The sequence below is a fragment of the Podarcis filfolensis genome (assembly GCF_964270895.1).
Source record: "Podarcis filfolensis genome assembly, chromosome: 7".
Classification (NCBI taxonomy): Eukaryota; Metazoa; Chordata; class Lepidosauria; order Squamata; family Lacertidae; genus Podarcis; species Podarcis filfolensis.
In genome coordinates, this window is record NC_139603.1 from 3,658,984 (window position 1) to 3,679,463 (window position 20,480).

Genomic DNA, 20,480 nt, shown 5'->3' on the forward strand with positions numbered 1-20,480 from the left:
TTGATTTTAATCAACTTTTGAATATTTTAAAGTACCTATTTCTAACAGGTTTTATCAATAATTTTATTTTTTTAAATAGTTCTGTAAACCACATAGTGGTTTTCTTAAATTCAAGCATTATAAATGTTTTGCTAAATACAGAATAAATGTTACATCTTTATAATGGTATTGAGTGTGAATTTTCACCAGGTTTAGGGCAGTTTATAACCTTCAGATGACATGAGCAGGCTGTGCAATTGTTCTAGTTCCAGTCTTAAAAGATCCTTTACCTGTAGCAGCTTCACGCCCTGAGCCTGACAGCTTTACAAAGAAGATAAACATTTAAAAGCATGGTATGTGTTCAAAATAAACCCTTTGACCTAATTTTGGTGGATGACAACCCTGAATGGAGTTTAGACCTATGATGAAACTAACTTTGAAGGTGCTGCATGGAAACAGACCAGTTTCAAATTCTTTTGATTTAAGTAAATAAGCGTGCTTCTTTTTCCCAGATGGAACAAACTGAAGCCTGTGCCGTAGTTGTGGAAATACTTGACCAAATCAGTAGAATTATTATTTTTTATCTTCCCATGTGTTTTGTGTGATAATATCACAGTGGAAATGGTTCTGTAAATCCTTGCAGAGGTGCATCCACCATCTCTGGTCATCCATAGTAACTTCAGTCCTTGAAGCAGAACACTGAAAATGTAATAGTGCTTATTTTTGTCTGGAGATTGCTGTGTCCCCCGCCCCCCTCTGTTCCTGGCAGGGTTTATGTGTGCAGCAGATCAGAACAACTAGTGCACCTTATCTTTGAAATCCCATGTTTTGGGCCCCTTAAAGAGCAAGGGAATAAATACAGCAGGTAGTGATGGTTTCTTTGGAGCTGTTACAATCTGCCATGTACAATGAATCCATCTTAGTTTGTGGATTATCGGTCCGGTAGACTGTAACAGCTCTGTCAGCTCCTTCTGGTATGGTATGTCCAAAGGCAAACTAATGTAGCTTATGTGTGGTTTTATTTCTGCTCAGAATATTCCCAAGAATTTTTTTCCATGCAATATGCAATAGAAATCTTGGCTGCTTCCTATTCTACTTCTGAAAAAACAGCTGAAGAGGTTCCAAGGATTTGTGGAAGAAATTATACATACTTGCTATAGCTACATCTATTTAATATACAGTGGTACCTCGGGTTACAAATGCTTTGGGTTACAAATACTTAGGGTTACAAACTCTGCTAACCCGGAAGTAGTACCTCGGTTTGAGAACTTTGCCGCAGGATGAGAACGGAAATCGCGCGGCTGCACGGCGACAGCGGGAGATCCCATTAGCAAAAGCGCGCCTCAGGTTAAGAACAGTTTTGGGTTAAGAACGGACCTCCAGAACGAATTTAGTGCGTAACCTGAGGTACCACTGTACTAAAAAAGGTCTGCCACTCCAGATTCCCCACCCCCTTTTGCCATTGGCTGGAACTGCTCTGACATAATGGAGTGTTAATGGTGAGAGAAAACACCCTAATGGCTTGATTGCTGCAGCCAGATTGCTGACTGGGGCTGGTCATCAGGCATGATCCAAAGTGCTGGTTATAACCCATAAAGCCCTACATGGCTTAGGTCGAAGCTATCTGAAAGATTGTATCCCCTCATACGGACCTGCCTGGGTTTTGAGAACCTTGAGGCTTTCTCTCGGTCCCACCACCCCCACAGGCATGCTTGGTAAGGGCACAGGAGAAGACCTTCTCAGTGGCTACTCCCAGACTTCGGAAGTCTCTCTCTGGAGAAGTTAGACTGGCTCCCTCCTTGTCCTTCTGCCGGCAGCTGAAGACCTCCTTGTTCCAACAGGGTTTGCGGAACTGACGGTTTTTAATGAAAGGGATGGTGCTTTCCTGTTCTTATTGCAATGTTCTAAACAGATTTTATATAAGCATATAGTTTAAATTCTATTCGTGTTTAATTGTTTTCAATGATTGTTTTTTCTAGGATTTTAGCGGTTCTTGTTTTATCTGTATAAAAGCTGCCTTGAGTCCTGTCAGGGAAAAAGGTGGGGTAGTAGTAGTAGTAGTGAATAATAATAATAATAATAATAATAATAATAATAATAATAGCAGCAAACTAGGAACTAGAACTCATATTAGCTAGAGCTGGCTATATGGGCCTTTCTAGGATTGCTGCACGTGCTCTATGTCCTCTGCTTCCTTCTCATGCAGAAATCAGTCTTAAAAGGCAGAGGCAACTTTTGATTTTAAAAAGTACATGTCCTTGGATGTTGGATCATTGTGGGCCTGGAGATGGAGTTAGGCTAGACTAGGGAAAGCCTGACTGGGCAGAGCCTGGCATCCCAGAAGACCATGACTTAGTCAGGATGGAACCTGGTGGTGGAACCCCGTCGGCCCATTTTGATCAGGCTAGCTCAGAAGTCTTCTGGCTTTTTAGATCCCAGTGTATCCTGTGGGAGATTCTTCTGCCGCTGCGTCTTCCGAGTCATCAGGTTATAGGGCAGTATATATATTTAATTAACAACAACAACTTGGACAGAAAGGGAGGTGGAGAAAGAAGATACCACGCGAGATTGTCAAAAGAAGAAGGCAAATGTGCATTAATAGTCTAACCAGGGTGGGGGGGAAAGGACACGCATCCCAAGCACGTGTGTGTGAAATAGGCATATAAAGATAATTGGTTGTCTGTCTTTTGCTGTTGATAGTACAGGAGATTTTACTGTATATGGGCTAGTTGTTTTTAATTGAATCATTATGGCTGGTTGCTGAAAGCAACAATAACCTTCATTTTTTTCAAAAGCTGATAAAATAAAATTATTTTTTTCTGTTCCCAGTTTGACATAATTCAACATGTTTTTAAGGCGATGGATTAAAGGAAAAAGCCAGATATTGGAGCCTTGCTCATAGGCTTATTCACCTTCTTCTCACATGCCAGCTCATGCATTCAGCCAGGACATGGAGGGGAGCAGCATCCCAAGGCCATGGCCCTAATCTCCTCATGGAGAACTCTTTCTTGCATTCCTGGCAACATGTGGAGGTCAGTGGCGGGACAGGCAGCCTCAGCCCTCCCCCCTCCTTGCGTTGACAGGATGTGGGGGCTCTGGATGGTGTGCCCAGGCCTACTGAGGCAGCGCTGTGGCTTCTCCTTGACTTTGTCGGTCAGCCACAACATGAAGGGGCATTCATATATGTGCCTCTTCGTATACAGGGAAAGGAGAGGTGGGAGCTGTTCTTTACATGGGAAGCAACATTTGAGGAAAGGGAAGGTAAAAGCCCTCTGTGCCTTGGCTCCCTGCGCTCTCCCTCAGCCCTGCTCCAGTAGCAACGCTGAGCTAGGCTGTGAGAAAACTCTGAGAAACAATAAAGTGCTGTGAGGTAAGATGCAGGGGGAGAGGCTTTTGCGTCCCTCTCCCATGCACTCTTCACCATGTGCAGCTCTGCCTGCACAGTCAGCAGTGCTGCAGAGCATCAGTTGCTGGAAGCCATGGGGGGCTGGAGAGTCCTCTTGCTTTTGGGTCCTGCTTTTGGGTTTCCCACTGGAGCGCCTGGTTGGCCACTGTGAGAACAGGATGCTGGCTAGAGGAGCCGTTGACTTGATCCAGCAGACTCCTCTTGTCTTCATTGCATCCTCTGCTTTATATGTGAATATGACAGGCATGTGGATAATATAAACGTAGCTGCTCTGTTCCAAATACTGTATTTCACCACGTAATGGTTGCATTTTTAATGCTGATTTTTCTTTTAAAAAAAGGGGGGTGCAACTGTTATGCGGTAAATGCATAGTTTAGCCTAGGTCTCTAACCCTGCCCCGCGAGCCCCACTCGGAAAAAATGGGGCTTGCTGCACAGGCCCTGCCTCAGGCATGCGCCCCTCTGCCGCTCACTCCCTGCGCAGGCAGTTACTGGGCGCTGGGCACATCCATGAGCCCCAGCTGCCCACCTCCGGGCAAGACCTTGTGCTGCTGCATTTCTCCTCCATCGCCAGCTGTCGGGCAAGGCCTCCTCAGCCGCTGCCACCTTTGCTTCCCGCGCAGGGCTGCCTCATCCTCCATGGGCTGAGGGCCGGCTCTGCCAAGAGGCATGTCCCACAGGCAGGCCTGGGAAATGGCTGCACCAGAACCATTTCATGTACAAAAGCGGGGAAATGCTGTTGAGCACAACAAAACACTCCAGAGCAAAACAAAATGTCCCACTGGGGACTGATTTTAGGGTCCAAAAAAGAGGGGATGCGACTATTATGCGGTGGTGACCATTACATGGTGAAATATGTTAGTTTGGCCTCAAACCTCCAGACAAACACAGCAGTCATTCACTGAATATAGATAGCAGAGGAGGGAAAAGTGTGAGTGAGGTGTGTGGCTATATATAACTTTTTTGCACAACAGCTTCTGAGCTGACTCACGGTAGAGTAGCAGAGGCAGTCTATCTGGCAGCGAGAACTGTGGAAACTGACTCATTTTTATGCTCAGAGACTTGAGTCCCACTAACACGAGCTGTGACGCAACCGTGTTGGAGTATGTAGGTGTGGAAATATGGCATCACTCAGCATATCAATTCCACTCAAAGGAGTGGGTGACATACATAGAAACTTGTGTTTTGTTGGAATTATGGGGTTAACCATAACCTCTTGGGACTCCTTATCTTTGGGTCCAGTACACTTCCAAGCACCAGGCCTCTTCAGAGTATCACGCAGCTTCCAAGCGTGTAGGACTTCCAGGTCTAGCATGGAGCGTAGAAATAAATTGCAGGAAACATTCAAATACAGACCGAATTCTTTACTGTTGTTCTTTAAACATAACAGTTACAACAGGATACAACCATCTATCCTCCCTGATAGAGGTTTAGTTTAAACTGTTCCATCTAGCCCTAAAGCTGCCAGACCTGCTCTCACATCTTCACACCACAAGAGCAGCGTTCAGACTAAACATCTCTCTGTGTCCAGCACTGAAACGGATATGTAGGAACATTCTTTAGAGTGACCTTGCACCTGTTGTAAACAAACCAGCTTCAAGCGGCTTTGGGAAACCCTTGTTTCTGGGAATGAACGACTCTCATCCCCAACATGTTTATCACCTGCGCTTTCTACCAAACTCGATAATGAACTGCAGCCCAGTTGCAACCCTAGTCAACTAGACCCCAGTTGCCAAATTTGTGTGCAAAAGCATCTACAAAGAACCTCAAGAGTTCAATCCTGGGAGCAAGTGCCATGTGGGCTTGCTTCTGAGTAAACATGTGTAGAATCAGCACTGTAAGTTTGCTGCAGTACTGCTTCTAGGTGTATTCTTAAAGCAGGGGGAGGAACTATTATTTTACTTCTTTCCTTTTTAAAGTATTTTTAAAAATCATTCAGCTTCTGGAGTCTGGTATTTGCAACAACCCCTTTAGTAATTTAAGATGAAACCTACAATTGTTGTGAGGGAAGCAAAATGGGGGAAGCTGCAGAAATTTGTATAAATAAACTTTCCGCATCTAGGCCCTCTGTAAGCTTTTTCTCCAAACTGTGACATCCTAGCAGTCCAGGTAGGGTCTACTGAGGGACACAGGGCTGCTGTACATAGTTCAATATCACTTGGTGTGAGACATTTCATGTGATGAGGAGCCAGGAAACAGGCCATGTTTTGAGCAGTCATTCTATGATGAACAGTAGACTGACCTTCAGCTTACTGGTGACTCTCATCAAACTCCTTCCCTCTGCTTCTCGCTAGCCACCCTTCCTTTATGCACTCAACTCTCCATATGGCCTCTTTTGTACCCCATCGCATCCACAACAGCCATCATTCGGCTCCTTTCTGCTGTCTCCAGCTTCCTTTGAGGCAAAACATTCTTGGATGGAAAGGTAACCAGTAAACTTTGTTTAACCCATATTTTGTCCTTCATTCAAGCTCCAGTGTCTTTGATTCGGTTTTTGCAGCACTATTTGTGGAACAAATCTAAATTTTGCCTGCTTTACTGTGGGATCTCTGCCTTATTTGGGGGGGGCGCAGTAGCTGCCTTAACATGGAATATTGAGTGATGCTCCTCCTCTTGAGTTTGAGATTATGATACTGATTTGAAAAAAAGAATACACAATCTTACTCCCCCCCACCCCCCCGAAATATCAAGGTGAGGAGATGGCCTGGTTTGCTCCTGGGTATTTAAACAAAGGTTTGATTTGCAGAAGTCATCAGGTAAAGCTTTTCATAGCATGGCAGTAAACATTATCACCTACTAACGTCTGGATACCAAGCTGCTGTGAAACAGACAACTACAGGACTTGCATGCTTCAAAAGTTGGCAACCCTTGAGAGTGAGGCCCCTGTGAGTAATAAAAACAGGGAATTGGCCCTTTGCACACTGCAGATAAGTAGCAAATGCTTCATACAAGCATTTCCTCCCCCTTCCATGATTGCTGCCATAATTATCATTTTCTTCTGTGTTCCAATTTCCAGGGACAGATCCATGGATTTGTTGATGACTTTCACGTGGATTATAATTTAGCCTGTGGCGATCTGCTGTGGTCCGTAGAAGAACAGACCATCCACCTTTCTGCTGCTTTTCTGTTCAAGCTGAAATCCTAAGGTAGATTATTACTATGATCAAAGACTCATTAAATAAGGCACTGGACTAATTTCAGACGTGTGGTCTACTGGAGGACAGAACTGGGGAGCTTTCACTTCACAAGTTTACACCACTGATTATTCTGTGATCAAAATCCCTTGGCTTGTGTGGATTCACACATCCAGTGGGCGGAACCAGAGGTTGGTGGATGCAGAAAGATCCAACAGTTTGGAAAAGTTTATTCTGAGAGAGATCTGTGATCGTGTAGCAGAAGTTTTGTCTTTTACATGCAGTGTTGGGGCCTCTGATGAGCCCCACAGGGTATGCAATACTCTTTACATCATCATCATCATCATCATCATCACCATCATCAATATTACTATTATTAATTTTACCACTCTGGGCGGCTACACCAGAACACACTAAAACATCAAACATTAAAAACTTCCCGATACAGGGCTGCCTTTTGATGTCTTCTAAAAGTCAGATAGTTGTTTATTTCCTTGACATCTGATGGGAGGTTGTTCCACAGGGGGTGCAAATACCGAGAAGACCCTCTGCCTGGTTCCTTGTAATCTTGCTTTTTGCAGTGAGGGAACCACCAGAAGACCCTTGGAGGAGGACCTTATTGTCTAGGCTGGAGCGATGGGGTTGGAGATGGTTCTTCAGGTATATTGGACTGAGGCCTTTTAGGGCTTTAAAGGTCAGCACCAACACTTTGAATTGTGCTCAGAAATGCACTGGTTGTCAATGAAGATCTTTTAGGACTGGTGTTATATGGTCCCGGTGGCCACTCCCAGTCACATGTGAAGGGGATAACACACAAGCGCTAACCAACCCTGCCCCTAGATGTCAGCATGGTGGTCTGCATGGAACAATCCTGTCCACAAGCAGCTATTCCATGTGTAGGCTTCTTCTTTGCAGATGACCACATGAACATGCATATGTTTAAATAAGGGCGAGGCAGCAGGCTTGCCACCAGGGCCAGGAGTGCCACCCTGCTCCCTAGTATTCCATGATGCTCCATTCACACAAGCAATGAATGAAGGGGGACTACGCTGCATCCTGTAAATAGTCGAAGGCAGATAGCAAGGCCATGTGGAGTCAGCATTCTTTGAGTGAATTAATGATGGAGAGCACAGAATCAGGTTGTGGTGGCTATACTGAATTAATACAGAGTATTATATGTGTAGCATTAATTGACTACAGGTACAGCCCAATGCATACTTACCTCTGTGTGTGTACGTATGCTTACAAAACAAACACACACCAATGATTGCTTTGTAAGGCTGCAATGTTCACTAACTTAAGGTAAGTCCTGTTGAAATTCGGTGGGAATTATTTTTGTGCAAGCACACACAGAATCCAGCTGCAACAGTTGCTCCACCTGCCATGGTCACCATCACTTCTAATGCCATTTGGATAAAACTCATGACAAACTCAATCTCTGGGCTGTGGGAAGAAGGTGCCACTTAATCCATATGGCTGTGGAGAAAAATCTGAAAAATTCTTTCCCTCTTCATTTCATTCTTCACCCTCCAAATTGCTAACAACATAGAAGATTTGGAGAGAGGTTTCTGTGGGAAGGAGGGAGAACAAAAATCTCCAAAAGCTATCCAAAATATTGCAGGTAATTTTTTTGATACCTACAGACTTTGTCGAATCCAGCTGCAAAATTTGAGGGTTGGGCCTTGCAGAATTTTTAAAGTATAGAGTTCATAGGCATATGTTTTTTAAACTTCAGGTTTTTTGCTTGAGGTGTGAATGGAACTTGGGAAGCTTAATAAGAATCCCTTCCTCTGGCCAGTTTGTGCAATGATATATTGAGCTCATAGAGGGTACTCTCAAAAATTGCCTTATGCCAACGGAAGTGGCTGGATTCCATTTTTCTGGTAGCGCTGATAACGGATGGATTTTCTCCCGGCTTCAGCTGTTCTCCCCGTGCTTCCTTTTCCCTTGAATTCCAGCTCATGGCCTAGCATGTTGTCATGAGGACTCCAAGCCAAGCACACCCTCAGGCAGCCCCTCTCAAGTCTTCTGTGACCAAATGTGTGTTTCTCTCGCCATAATATGTGGTTTTAATCCTTCTCTAAATGCAAAGAGCAATACTTGATCGGCAAGGAGCTGCCTGTGTGGGACACTGGTCATCGTTTTGTTGTTTGTTGTTGTTAGAGATGTTGCTAAGGCCTTAAAAGATCCAGGGCGCAGGCCCATACACACAGATATGTGTAACATTTGCATAGGCTACTTTGTAAGTATAGGTGCACATTTAAATAAATTATGCTGCTCCTTAATTAATTCTCCCAGTGTAATATCCTCCTGAGTAGCTCAGATCATACTGGTAGCATTGGCTTGGCAGCATCTCTGTGCTGGAACCACTGGCTGTCTTGGACTGTCTTGAGAAGATGGGGGAGAGAAGGCAGAAGAGAGAAAAGGGATGATTTCAGTCAAGTCAGTTCCCAACAGGACGCTGTAGACACCCTGTTCTGGGCTCGTTCCCTATCCATTGTTGCCATTCTCAAGGCCTCTCCTGATATCTGTAGGTTTCAATCTGACCCATGATCTGTGGACTAGAAGAATGCTGAGAAGTGTTGACTTATCCCTGTGCCTTCACCATAGAAGCTGTCGCTGTTACAACTAGCCAGGCTAATAGCTGTTCCTAGTTGTAACTCTAGGACATGGAGAGGGGCACAGAGGAGTGCTAGTAATACTCATCAGGAAGGTAGAAGAAAGCTCCAAGCTAAGCACCAAAAAAATCACTGACCATCAGTAGCTGTCGCTGTGTCTTGGCTGTGAGATCAGCTTTAAGAGAGCAGCTCTGGTTCACTCTTCAGTTAGAAAAATAGAGGAAAAATCCAAACAAACCTCAGCCATCAGTCATTTGTTAAGAGCAAGAGCAGAGGGCGCCAGCAGCACCAGCAATTGGCATAGACAAGCGGTGGGCGAGTGAGCTGCATGGAGGAAGCATCTGTAGAAGCCAGCTTGCCAAGTCACCATTATCTGCATGATCACAGGACCCACGCAGGTGCCAAGCAGCCTCGGAGGTTTGCTCAAATCCTCCCTCTCCCGCCTCACAACCTGTTTTATGGCCTTCTGAGTGTCTGATGGGCAGACGGAACAGGGTGGGTGGGAGGAGACATACGCCTGTCATTTGTCCACAGGGCAAATGAAATCTATGAAGTGGCCGTTTTAATTTTCATTATCTCGGTAGCCACTCTGCCTTTGGACACCAGTTCTCCAAGTGGCTAGAGAGATAAAATGTTAAGAGAGTTTCTGCAAATAGACTTAAATAGGATGTGCTTGCATAATTAAATTGGTAACAAGCCTGAGCATCTAGGAGTGGGTCCCTTGCATCAAAAGGTATGTCACATGCAGCTTTTGCTCAGTGTATTCCTACTTAAGATAGAGCCCACCATGAAAGGCTCCCTGCTGTCCTGAGAGCAGCTAGGACTGAACCACTGTTGTCATGGGCATGTAAGGTAAAGGTAAAGGGACCCCTGACCATTAGGTCCAGTCGTGACCGACTCTGGGGTTGCGGCGCTCATCTCGCTTTACTGGCCAAGGGAGCCAGTGTACCGCTTCCGGGTCATGTTGCATGACTAAGCCACTTCTGGCAAACCAGAGCAGCACACGGAAACACCATTTACCTTCCCACCGAAGCGGTACCTATTTATCTACTTGCACTTTGACGTGCTTTCGAACTGCTAGGTTGGCAGGAGCAGGGACCGAGCAACGGGAGCTCACCCCGTCACGGGGATTCGAACCGCCGACCTTCTGATCGGCAAGTCCTAGGCTCTGTGGTTTAACCCACAGTGCCACTAATTGCACATCTGGCTCCCAATTCAAAGTCCAGGCAGGAGAAGAAATTAATGCAAGTCTGAATAAGGGTTGCACAGCCTCCCCCCCAATGGATCCAGTACTACTCTCAAACCTACTTTTATGACTGTTGCTTTTGTTTCAAGAGTGGAAACACCCAGATATTTGTAGCTCCATATTTGGACTGCTGTTTTGTATGCAATGAGCTTGTACCCGTCAGTGCAAGAGTACTGTTTTATGCTCTTTTGGATCACACTTCTGTTTGTTTTGCCTTTCTAAGTGGGGTGTATTGCAAACATTGCAAACAGACAGCTGCTTTATACTGAGTCAGGCCATAGGTCCAGCTAGCTCAGTATTGGCTACATGAAGTCTGGCTAACCTTTGACCCTCCAGGTGTTGGTGGACTACAACTCCCATTATCGCTGACTCTGGAGCCATGGGAGCTGGAGTCCAAGAACATCAGATGAGCCAAGCCTGGACTACACTGACTAGTAGCACCTCTTTCCCAGCCTTTCCCCTTTGGCTTTTTTTAGTTTATATTTTATAGTGTGGTGTTTTTTTTAATGTTGTAAGTTATCTGGGATAGCTTAGGAGAAAGATGATATATAAATATATTAAATAAATTAGGTCCATTAATTTCAATTAGTCCTTTGAGTAAAATGTTGTTGTATACCATGCATAGGAAGGTATCCTTAAGCTACCTGTAGAAGTGGCACATTCCCATCCAGGATACCTTCAGGTCCAGTGGTTTGGCAGTGGTTGTAGTCTTCCATATGGTTGGGTTCATGGGCGTGATGAGGACAGAGCTGACTTTATCACGAGGGGAGGGCCTGAGTGAAAAACAACACGGTGCAATTGTTTCAGCAGACACCTAACTCTTCTCTAATTCACCCTTCCCTTTTTAACTTTCAGAGGCACCTGTTGTATATGAAACTGCAGGACGTGTTGTAATGGCCTTGAAAGTGCACTGAAGACGGACCTTGCCCCCTCCCCGCCATCATTTGTGATTGGTACTGTTAGTATTGTGGCGGTGCATTGTTTTCCACCGTGAGTGGGCTTGCTGCTTTATCTGGTCTCCTCTTTGTTAAGAAAAAAGATGTCCGAAACTGGCTCTCATCAAGACGCCAGTTCCAAGCCAGGCCTATTGGAAAAAAACAAGAACCCAGATGACTCTCAGCCGTCAGTCAATTCAGAAAGGAGGAACAAAAGTGGGATAATAAGCGAACCTTTGAACAAAAGTCTTAAGAAGTCTCGACCACTCTCCCACTACTCCACTTTTGGTAGCACCAGCTCATTAAGTGAACATTCTGAGAAAGGGGCCCCCGTAGCCAACGGCAATGAAGCAACTATGGATAAAAGCAATTCTACCTCAAAGCACAAAAGCATCTCCGACATGCTGAGCAAATCAGATATTTCTGCAGAAGGACAGAGCATCTTGCAACAGTTTGCTCAGTCGACAGAGCTGCTCAAAAGAGTAGTCCAGGAGCACATTCCCCTGCCTAATGACCACGGGACGGGCATCTCAGACATGGAAGCCGTCTCGGCTGCAGAGACAATGAACAGCCCATCTGATTTTCCTTACCTGGGGGCTTTTCCTATCAACCCTGGCCTTTTCATTATGACCCCTGCTGGCGTGTTTCTGGCAGAGAGCGCACTCCATATGGCTGGCTTAGCAGAGTACCCAATGCAGAACGAATTGGCATCTGCCATCAATTCAGGGAAAAAGAAACGGAAACGGTGTGGCATGTGTCCTCCTTGCAGAAGACGGATAAATTGCGAGCAGTGCAGCAGTTGTAGGAACCGTAAAACTGGGCACCAGATTTGCAAATTCCGAAAATGTGAGGAACTTAAAAAGAAGCCTTCTGCTGCACTGGAGGTAATTGGGTTTGGTCAGGCAGCTTAATAGTTCCCCCTCAGCTGCTCTGTGTGGAACCACAAGGCCAATTTATGTGGACTGGATGTGGAAATGTCAGGGGTTTGAATCTCTTAGCAGTTCTTACCTTTTATATTCCACTTGGCTTCAGTCTTCTCACATGCAGACCATTATTATTAGTAATTGGGAAAGAAACTCTCAGATTGGCCCTCATTCCTGTGATGATATGAGTGGCTCTCTGGGGCCTTCTGTAGACTCCTTCCAAATAGCTGGTGGTGTGTTCAATCTGTTTCTGGATTCCATTATCTCAGACTGCATCTGAGATCTCACAGGACTTAAAACACTCCTCCATGGGGGAATAATAATAATAATAATATCCCCGACATTGAAACTAGCATGACAGTGTGGGGGTTGTTCTAGAACCCTGACATGCTGCTTTACATGTAATTATAATAATGTACATAATGCTTTTGATTGTTCAAAGTGTTTCCATTTCTGTTATCTTCTCACCAGTGTTTTTTCCTTAAGAAAATAGGTGCTGGTATGCACCGTGCCCAGCCCACCCCTGCTTGCTTGCTTGCTCGCTCCCCCCCCTTGCCCCTTCCTCCTGCTCCTCCATTGCTGCTGCTTCCTCCTGGAGATGCTTTGGCGCGACCCCTTATGACCGACAAAGCGCCTTCTGGGAAGGTGATCATAAGGGTTGCGCCAAAGTGCCTCTTCTCTGGCATGCCCTTTTTACAGTCATTGGGCACCTTCACAGGAAGTAGCAAGGGGGCAGGGGCAAGCAACTATAAGTAGATGAGCATTATTGGCTCCATATTTCAAATGGGTGGCTGATTCAGAAATGCGTAGTGGCTTGCCTAAGTGGTAGCTTGGCTGAGTAACAGGGACTTCCTGATTTGTAGCTCTGGCTCCTTCACCATAACACAGCACTAGTTCTCATTTTGTACAAATGGGTGTTCCTCTGCCCCACTTCAGTAAGGAAGCATAGGCGTCAGAAGTGGTACAGTTTGGACAAAGATTTATCACTTCAGCTGCTGTTTGTGAGAGCTAGGCCTTAATGCCAAAGTCTTTTATACCATAGGGAGAGAACATGCCTCCTCTTCTTAACCATTGGCCAATCACCAATTTACAGCAGTTTCTTCTAGCAGGTGAACTTCATTTCAAAATGTTCTAATCACATTTCTAAGCTAATACTCTTGAGTGAAGTCAAGACAATGTGGCCTCTCCAAAACCTCTACTGACCAATTACAAACTCTGACTTTATAGGTTTAGTATATGAAGCTTCTGAGTACAGATCCAACCTACTTTGACTATTGGTCACTTTCTAAGGTCTTGGGCAGATTTCTTTCCCAGCCCAACTACCAACTGCAAAATGCCAAGTTGAGTGGGTTTTTATTTTCTGGAAGTCCCTTTGGGAGGGGTGAAGTGTGTCTTGTCACAGACGTTGGGCTGCCTTGACTTAGCCTAGCAGCTGTGATTCTTGAAAACTCAATGCCTTTATTGGTGCAAACACTTCTTGTCAACGGGATGTGACTTAGTAAAGGTTACAGACCTCTGCCTAGCAGCTCTCAGTCTTCCTTGTAAGTTGAAAGGGGGTTCTTGGTGAAAACAAAGCAAAACACAGTGAAGTAACATGACAAGCATGCTATGGAAGATGGCAAATGAAAGAACAGGACGAGTAATCAGATGCATATGAAATGCAAGCAGATCAAGGTAAGGATGCAACCCTGTCAGTAAACAAAATTATCTTAGGAAAGTTTAGCGCATCTTAAGATGCAGAATAAATTTTACTTTGCTAATCGGTCAGTTTCCCAGATGTGGAAAGGTTTGGGGCTGTTCGTTACTCACACTAGAGCAGGTTGGGGGACTGGGGATTTGAGGCAAGGACCCCAAATCCCAAAGCTGCCAACTCTCTGCAAGCCACATTGACAAGTGGGCCGGGTTGCCCACCTGACATATGACATTATGTGTGGATAGCATTCAGTGCTGAATGCAAGCCAGGCAAGGTAGTGAAGCAGTAGCCTTTGGGCAGAACTACATGTTACATGCAAATGTGTGCACCAAACCACGATGTTTGCTGCTTCAATGGGGGGGGGGGGAGCAGGTGCTGTTGAGAAGCTTGATACTGGTAATCCAGAATGGAGAAGCAGTGGGAAGAGATGCTTAACCCTTCTGATACTTGTTGTTTTTCTTTTGAAACACTCATCACCTCTTCCATGAGTGCTTGCCCACTTCTGCGGGGTTCCTGGTGCCTGTTTGCAAAATGTAAAGACGTATTTGGAACCTGATGGGAAAAAAAGCAGCATAGCCGGGGAGAGGAATTGCTAGAGAAATGTAGCATGCATAGGAAAGGGTTAAGCATCTCTGCTCAAAATTGCTCCCTTCCAAAATGCTTTTTGATAAAAGCAGCAGCCATCATTATTCATATGTAACATGTAGCTCTGCCATTCTCTTTCATATAAACAATGCAGTCTCGATTGAGAATTGCTTTAGGTGATGGATCAATTCTATTGACACGCCTTGCTATTCCTGAGTTGCAAAGTTGTCAGGTCACAACTGAAAGAAGGATCCTGTAGCTTTGAAAATTAGGTTCTGTGGCTGATGCAGAGCTGATCTCCCCCATCACCAAGCAGTGCTCAAGAAGAACGGAGGAAGCTGAAGAGATTGACCCACTTGGTTTGAGCCCCATATGATTGCAAGCACAAACAGAAAATATGCACTGCTGACATTTGGGCCTAAGCTAGCTAGCTTTTATTGAATGGAGGGAAGCAAAGTATTGTGTCTCCTTTGCCATTTGACCTCCCCCTTGTTCCTTATTTGGTGGTGAAGGGGGAGAGAGAAGGCATGTAGCATCCATGTTTGTAGAACTCTTTGCTGCTGGTCTTTGAAAGGTACAGGCCCCTTCTCCAGGTTGCAACCCTTTCTTGTTAGGCAGCTGGCTAATTTTGGAAAAGTTTCAATTTCTGGGTTGGGGTGGGGGAACCTACCCTCTTCCAATTCCATTTAATCTAGATATTGGGCAGTGGGAAAATGAGTTTTTTTTCCTGGTTATGCTGCTTAAGTTATTTTCTCTGAAGTTAGTGAAGGCTATAGGCATCACACTCTCAATGAAGACAGCAATACATTGCACAGAGAATGTAATAACTTGCTTTCTTATTAGCCACATTCAACGTTTTTCAATTAGCATCAGATTGGAATGCATACTTAGGGTGGGGGGGCAGTCTGGGTGGTGGTGATATGAGGGGCTGGTATCTATCCCAGACTGCCATATTGCTAAATTATATTCCTGTTCTAATTTGCTGAGTCAGTGATCTGGAAAAGGGGAAAGGGGAAAGTCCATCTCTCCTAAAGAGACCCAAAGTGGGAAAACGGATTCCACAGTGCATATTAGGCTGCTGTGTTTTCCCTCATTCTCTGCATTATGGGGGAAGTTAAATGACACAGCGAACCTGTGGAAGGCTTTATAGCTTGGTTTATTCTTTTTTTGTTTTGTTTGTTCTCTTGCTGACTGGGAAATGGGAATAAATGAAACCGCTTTCAAATTATATGATGGGACTTGCTCCATTTACAGCAAGTCTACTCTAATTTTGGGAGAGTTAGTGGCAGGCGTATTCTGAGTTAAAATTAAATGCTACTGGTTTATATCAGATAAATGAAAATAATGTAAGGAGAAACCTGCTCAGTCTTTGATATCTCTAATGCTGCGATCCTTTGTACACTTTCCTGGGAGCAAGCCCCAGTGAACACAGTGGGACTGACGTTGGAGAGAGCATGCATAGGAGATAGGAGGCTGCATAAATAGACAGAAACTGCTTTATATATATATTAATGGTTAGTGTGAATAGGAAATAAAATGTTTTGACTTTCATTTGAAGTTAATTTTGTCAGAATCCTTTTTTAAAAAAAAAGAAAAAGAAAGAAAGGGGGGTGTCCCGCAATAATTTCAGTTGTCCTGTTCGATAATGGAACATGGTGCGTAGGCCAGTTGGATGCTGAGAAAGATACCATACAGATAGGTGGCAAAGCAGGCTTACATTTAAGGATCTCCTGCAACATAGTTTTGTAAACTTCTTCAAAGGTATTGTTGATCATCTCTGTACTTCATTGATTCATAAAATTCTAGCATTGGAAGGGAACTTGAGGGTCATCTAGTCCAATCCTCTGCAATGCAGGGCTCTTTTGCCCAATGTGGGGCTCAAACCCAGGACCCTGAGATTAAGAGTCACATGCTCTACCAACTGAGCCATGCTAGGGTCGCTTATCCCTTCTGTCTCTTGCACTTCCCTTGAGGAGCTCATCTTGGTGCAGGTGGTCTCTCCCCCCCCCTTATCCTCTCAGCAAGCATGTGATGTAGTTTAGGCTGTGTGGTAGAAAGCGACCTGTACAGTCGCGGCCTGATCTCGCTAGCTGTCTCACTCAACACCGAGAGCTGCATTTGCCACACAAATCCTGGATCACTAACAAGCAACATTTGTTTTAGCCAGACCAATTTAACTGGAAAGTTTGTTCTATCTAAAATGCCTTGCACAGCCCTCTTCCCCTTTCTATAATAGTCCACAGGTCTGTGAACAAAGGCATAGTAGAATTGTGTCTAGACTCCTTTCAGTATTAATAATATCATCTGTGCAGGATTATGTAATCTGCAGTCACACACAGCCCACTGCAGGATTTCCACCCTGCTTACTTAACATGAGTGACAAACACATTCTGATGTCTCACCATCTTTCAGTCGTTGTCACCTTAGCAGACTTCCTGAGTCCCACACAACTTGTTATCCTACAGGCAGCAAAAATATTCTTCTCCCACTCTGGAGCTGGTGAAATTCCCCACTGCTGAACAGTTTGCCCTGGAGCAATATCAGCCATTGATTGGTTTTCTGCCATCCTCGGCTCCTTTGGGTGGAAGGAAGGGATAGAAATTAAATAACTAAAATTATGTAATGTCTCCAATTCCTGCTTCCCAGTCCCCAAAACACAAGCCCTCCCTGATAGATCAGACCAAGGTCCATCTAACCCAACAGTGTTTTGAATAAGATGCAGGCCAATGCCTTTGAAATACCACAAGCAGGGCATCAAAGGTACTCAAAGCATCTGTTAACTTGATAGATAGACTGCAGTTGTATGTGGAGGCTATCATTTATGCCTATTCATGCCAAGTAAATACTCTGTTTCAAAAGCCAGCTTGCAGGGATGTTGCATGTTTCTGTACAGATCATTGATGTTAGTATGACTAAAAGGTAAAGGGACCCCTGACCACAGCCGCAGAGGACTCTGGGGTTGCGGCGCTCATCTCGCTTTACTGGCCGAGGGAGCCAATGTTTGTCCACAGAGAGTTTTTCCGGGTCATGACTAAGCCACTTCTGGCGAACCAGAGCAGTGCACGGAAACGCCGTTTACCTTCCCGCTGGAGCGGTACCTTTTTATCTACTTGCACTTTTTTGGTGTGCTTTCGAACTGCTAGGTTGGCAGGAGCAGGAACCGAGCAACAGGAGCTCACCCTGTTGCGGGGATTCGAACCGCCGACCTTCCGATTGGCAAACCCTAGGCTTTGTGGTTTAGCTAGCACAATGCAAAAAGATTAAAAGTGTGCTGCCCTATGAATTAAATTTGGCATTTGCATCTGTATCCATGCTGAAGAAGCCTAGCCGGTACCCCCCCCCCACCTGTTCCTCCTGCCTCCTTTTCTAATCCTGGAGACGTGGGCTTTGGTGATTGTTCCGATTTCCACAGCTCTCCAGCTGAGGCCCCCCCCCCCATATTAATATACAAGGGTGGTTTAGGGGCAGGCTCATGGGCAGCAAGAAGGAAATCAGCCCTGCTCTGCCAGTAGACATGGGAACAGCTGCCCAGCCCATTTGCATCTGACATCCGGAACAGCGGAAGGAGCAGGGGAGTCAGCTGTGCTGCATCTGGAACACTGAGAGGACAAATAGAACAATTGCAGAGGACCTGCTCCAGATCATTTTAAATATCCTTTCAGAAATTGCCTTCTCCAAGACCCGCTTTGCTGTTTTCTCATGGACTCTCCAAATTTGTGAGGCAAGCCTGTGAAGGTTAAAAAGTGATTATTTCCCAGTACTCACTCCCTCTCTCTCTCTCTCTCTCTCTCTCTCTCTCTCTCTCTCTCTGTGTGTGTGTGTGTGTGTGTGTGTGTGTGTGTGTGTTTCAGTGACAGGTCAGGGTAACCCTGCAGGCACGGGAAACCTGGCTCATTGTCAAAGAGTTGTGTTCCAACAGCAAACTGAACCTAAGAGCTCCTCACAGCAGGAAATGCTCCTGAACAACTCATAATGGCTCATCTTAGTGAGAAATAAGCATCCTTTTCTGTCCCTTCAGGTTCATCAGCTGGTAAATGCCAACAACTTGCAGGATTCGAATAGCAACCATTGTGGGGCAAAGCTGTTGATTCAGAATCAGAATCATTCATAAATATCACTTATGTTTCTCTGACGAGGGGCGCCTTTAATAAGTGCAACCAAAATGTTGGCTTTTGGACAATCGGTTTCCTAAGAGGAATGTTACACTAGATAATAGGTTTAGGCTGTGATCCAGAACATGCTTACTTAGGAGTTTGGTCCCAGGTGAATTCAGTAGAAATGACTTCCGAGTACAGATGCGTAAGACCAGGCCACAAGTTTATCAGGCCCAAGCTAGCTGTTATGAAATATCTGCATGTTTGATTGCATGGATCAATGATTGATTCCCTGTTGCTTTGGCAGTCTTTCAGGACAGAGACAAACATAATGTGTGGCAGAAATGTTTTCAATGGCACATTTGCTACACTTCTTTTCAGGACAGCAAAAGCTTGTTCAGACCATTTCCACTACACTTGCCCTGCCTGCCTCCATCATTTTTTATTCTTTGAAATGACACATAAAGGCAGTGCCCACTGCTCCAAGTGGCAATTCCCGGATACTCCATTAATGGCACGTGCAAGTGGTATATTTTACCACTTCAAGAACATTCATGAAACAAATATTTTAAAGGTGTTACTAAAACAGTTGCTATCTTTTGGAATAATAAAGACAGAGGAATTAATAAAATGCCACTTTCAAAACTATGTATCGGTTTTGGAAGTGGTATTTTATTCTTTCCTCTGTCTTTATTATTTCAAAAGATAGTGTTTTTTATAAAGTAGAAAAGCAAGATGGTGATGATTAAAAGGGAAGGGAAGCCCAGTTGGTATTTTCTTTAGCATTTTTGTATGATAAGTTATTTTATTGCAAGTCGCTCTGGACTAAGACATATTTTGAGTTCTACTGCCTAGTCTACACGACCTTTTTAGTCAGAGGACACTGAAGGACTACCTAATCTTCCACGCAGCAATATTAAGAAGACCTGAAGCAGCAATATGAAGCCTTAAGGAGGGATGGATAAATCCTTCCCTTTGCCATCAGTCATGGAGGAAATGGTGCTGTGTTTAAAAAGTCAACAATGAGTCCCTTTATATTATGGCTTTTTAAAGTTCTCAGGCTGTTAAAAACCATCACATGGCTGGACAGGTTGGTGGCAATTTCCTCGGCTTTCACCTCCTTTGTGTCTGAAAAACAAGCGAGCCAATAAAATACTAAATTGTGTTGCCAGCCTTGCATTGGGAAGGAGAAATGCTTCCCACACAGTGCCATTCCTAGCCTGTCAAAGTTTCTGTATAGCTCTAGCCTCTATAGTTTTATACCCAGAGACATAAAATGGACACATCAAAATAACATGCCAAATGGCTGGAAGGTAAATATCTCAATAACAGAAAATATTACAGTGCTCCTGGAAGATACTCATACTTTGGCCAGAGAGAAGGAATTATACCATTGTGAAACAGCCACAGATAATGCCTCCTCCCTCCCTAACCCTAACCCGCCCCATCTTTGAGATGCTTCCTGAGCAACCAGTGAAACCAAACCTCAACAACAGCAACCAAGCACATTCCTGGAGGCTTTGGTAATTAAATGAGCAAAGCTTTTCATTCCAGCAGACCCCATTCTCCTGTTAGCTTTGTTCAGGAAATTTTGATCTTCCTTCCTTCCTTCCTTCCTTCCTTCCTTCCTTCCTTCCTTCCTTCCTTTCTTTCTTTCTTTCTTTCTTTCTTTCTTTCTTTCTTTCTTTCTTTCTTTCTTTCTTTCTTTCTTTCTCCTGGCTTGTTTACAGTAGTAGGAAAGGTTGCACGCCACAGCATGGTGAAGTCAATTTCAAAAGATAGGTAGTCCTGTCCTACCACTCTTCCTTCCAGATTGTGAGGTTGCAACTCTTTATGGCCCCACCTTGGGGGAGATTAATGTGCATCCC

The 20,480-nt window shown here is 44.7% G+C and overlaps 1 protein-coding gene across 3 annotated transcripts in view; it reads left to right on the top strand.

The window, feature by feature from the left end:
• The window catches only part of CXXC5 (CXXC finger protein 5), a 74,000-nt gene that overhangs the window by 51,898 nt on the left and 1,622 nt on the right, over positions 1-20,480 (top strand). The window contains exons 2-3 of one of the 3 annotated variants that reach the window (XM_083624502.1): positions 6,312-6,530; positions 11,238-12,201. In XM_083624502.1, the coding sequence (XP_083480628.1) occupies positions 11,422-12,201 (780 nt within the window). In that variant the 5' untranslated portion in view covers positions 6,312-6,530; positions 11,238-11,421. Of the gene's footprint in view, positions 1-6,311; positions 6,531-6,569; positions 6,710-11,237; positions 12,202-20,480 lie in introns of those variants that run through there. The other 2 variants (XM_083624501.1, XM_083624503.1) reach the window with 2 other exon arrangements.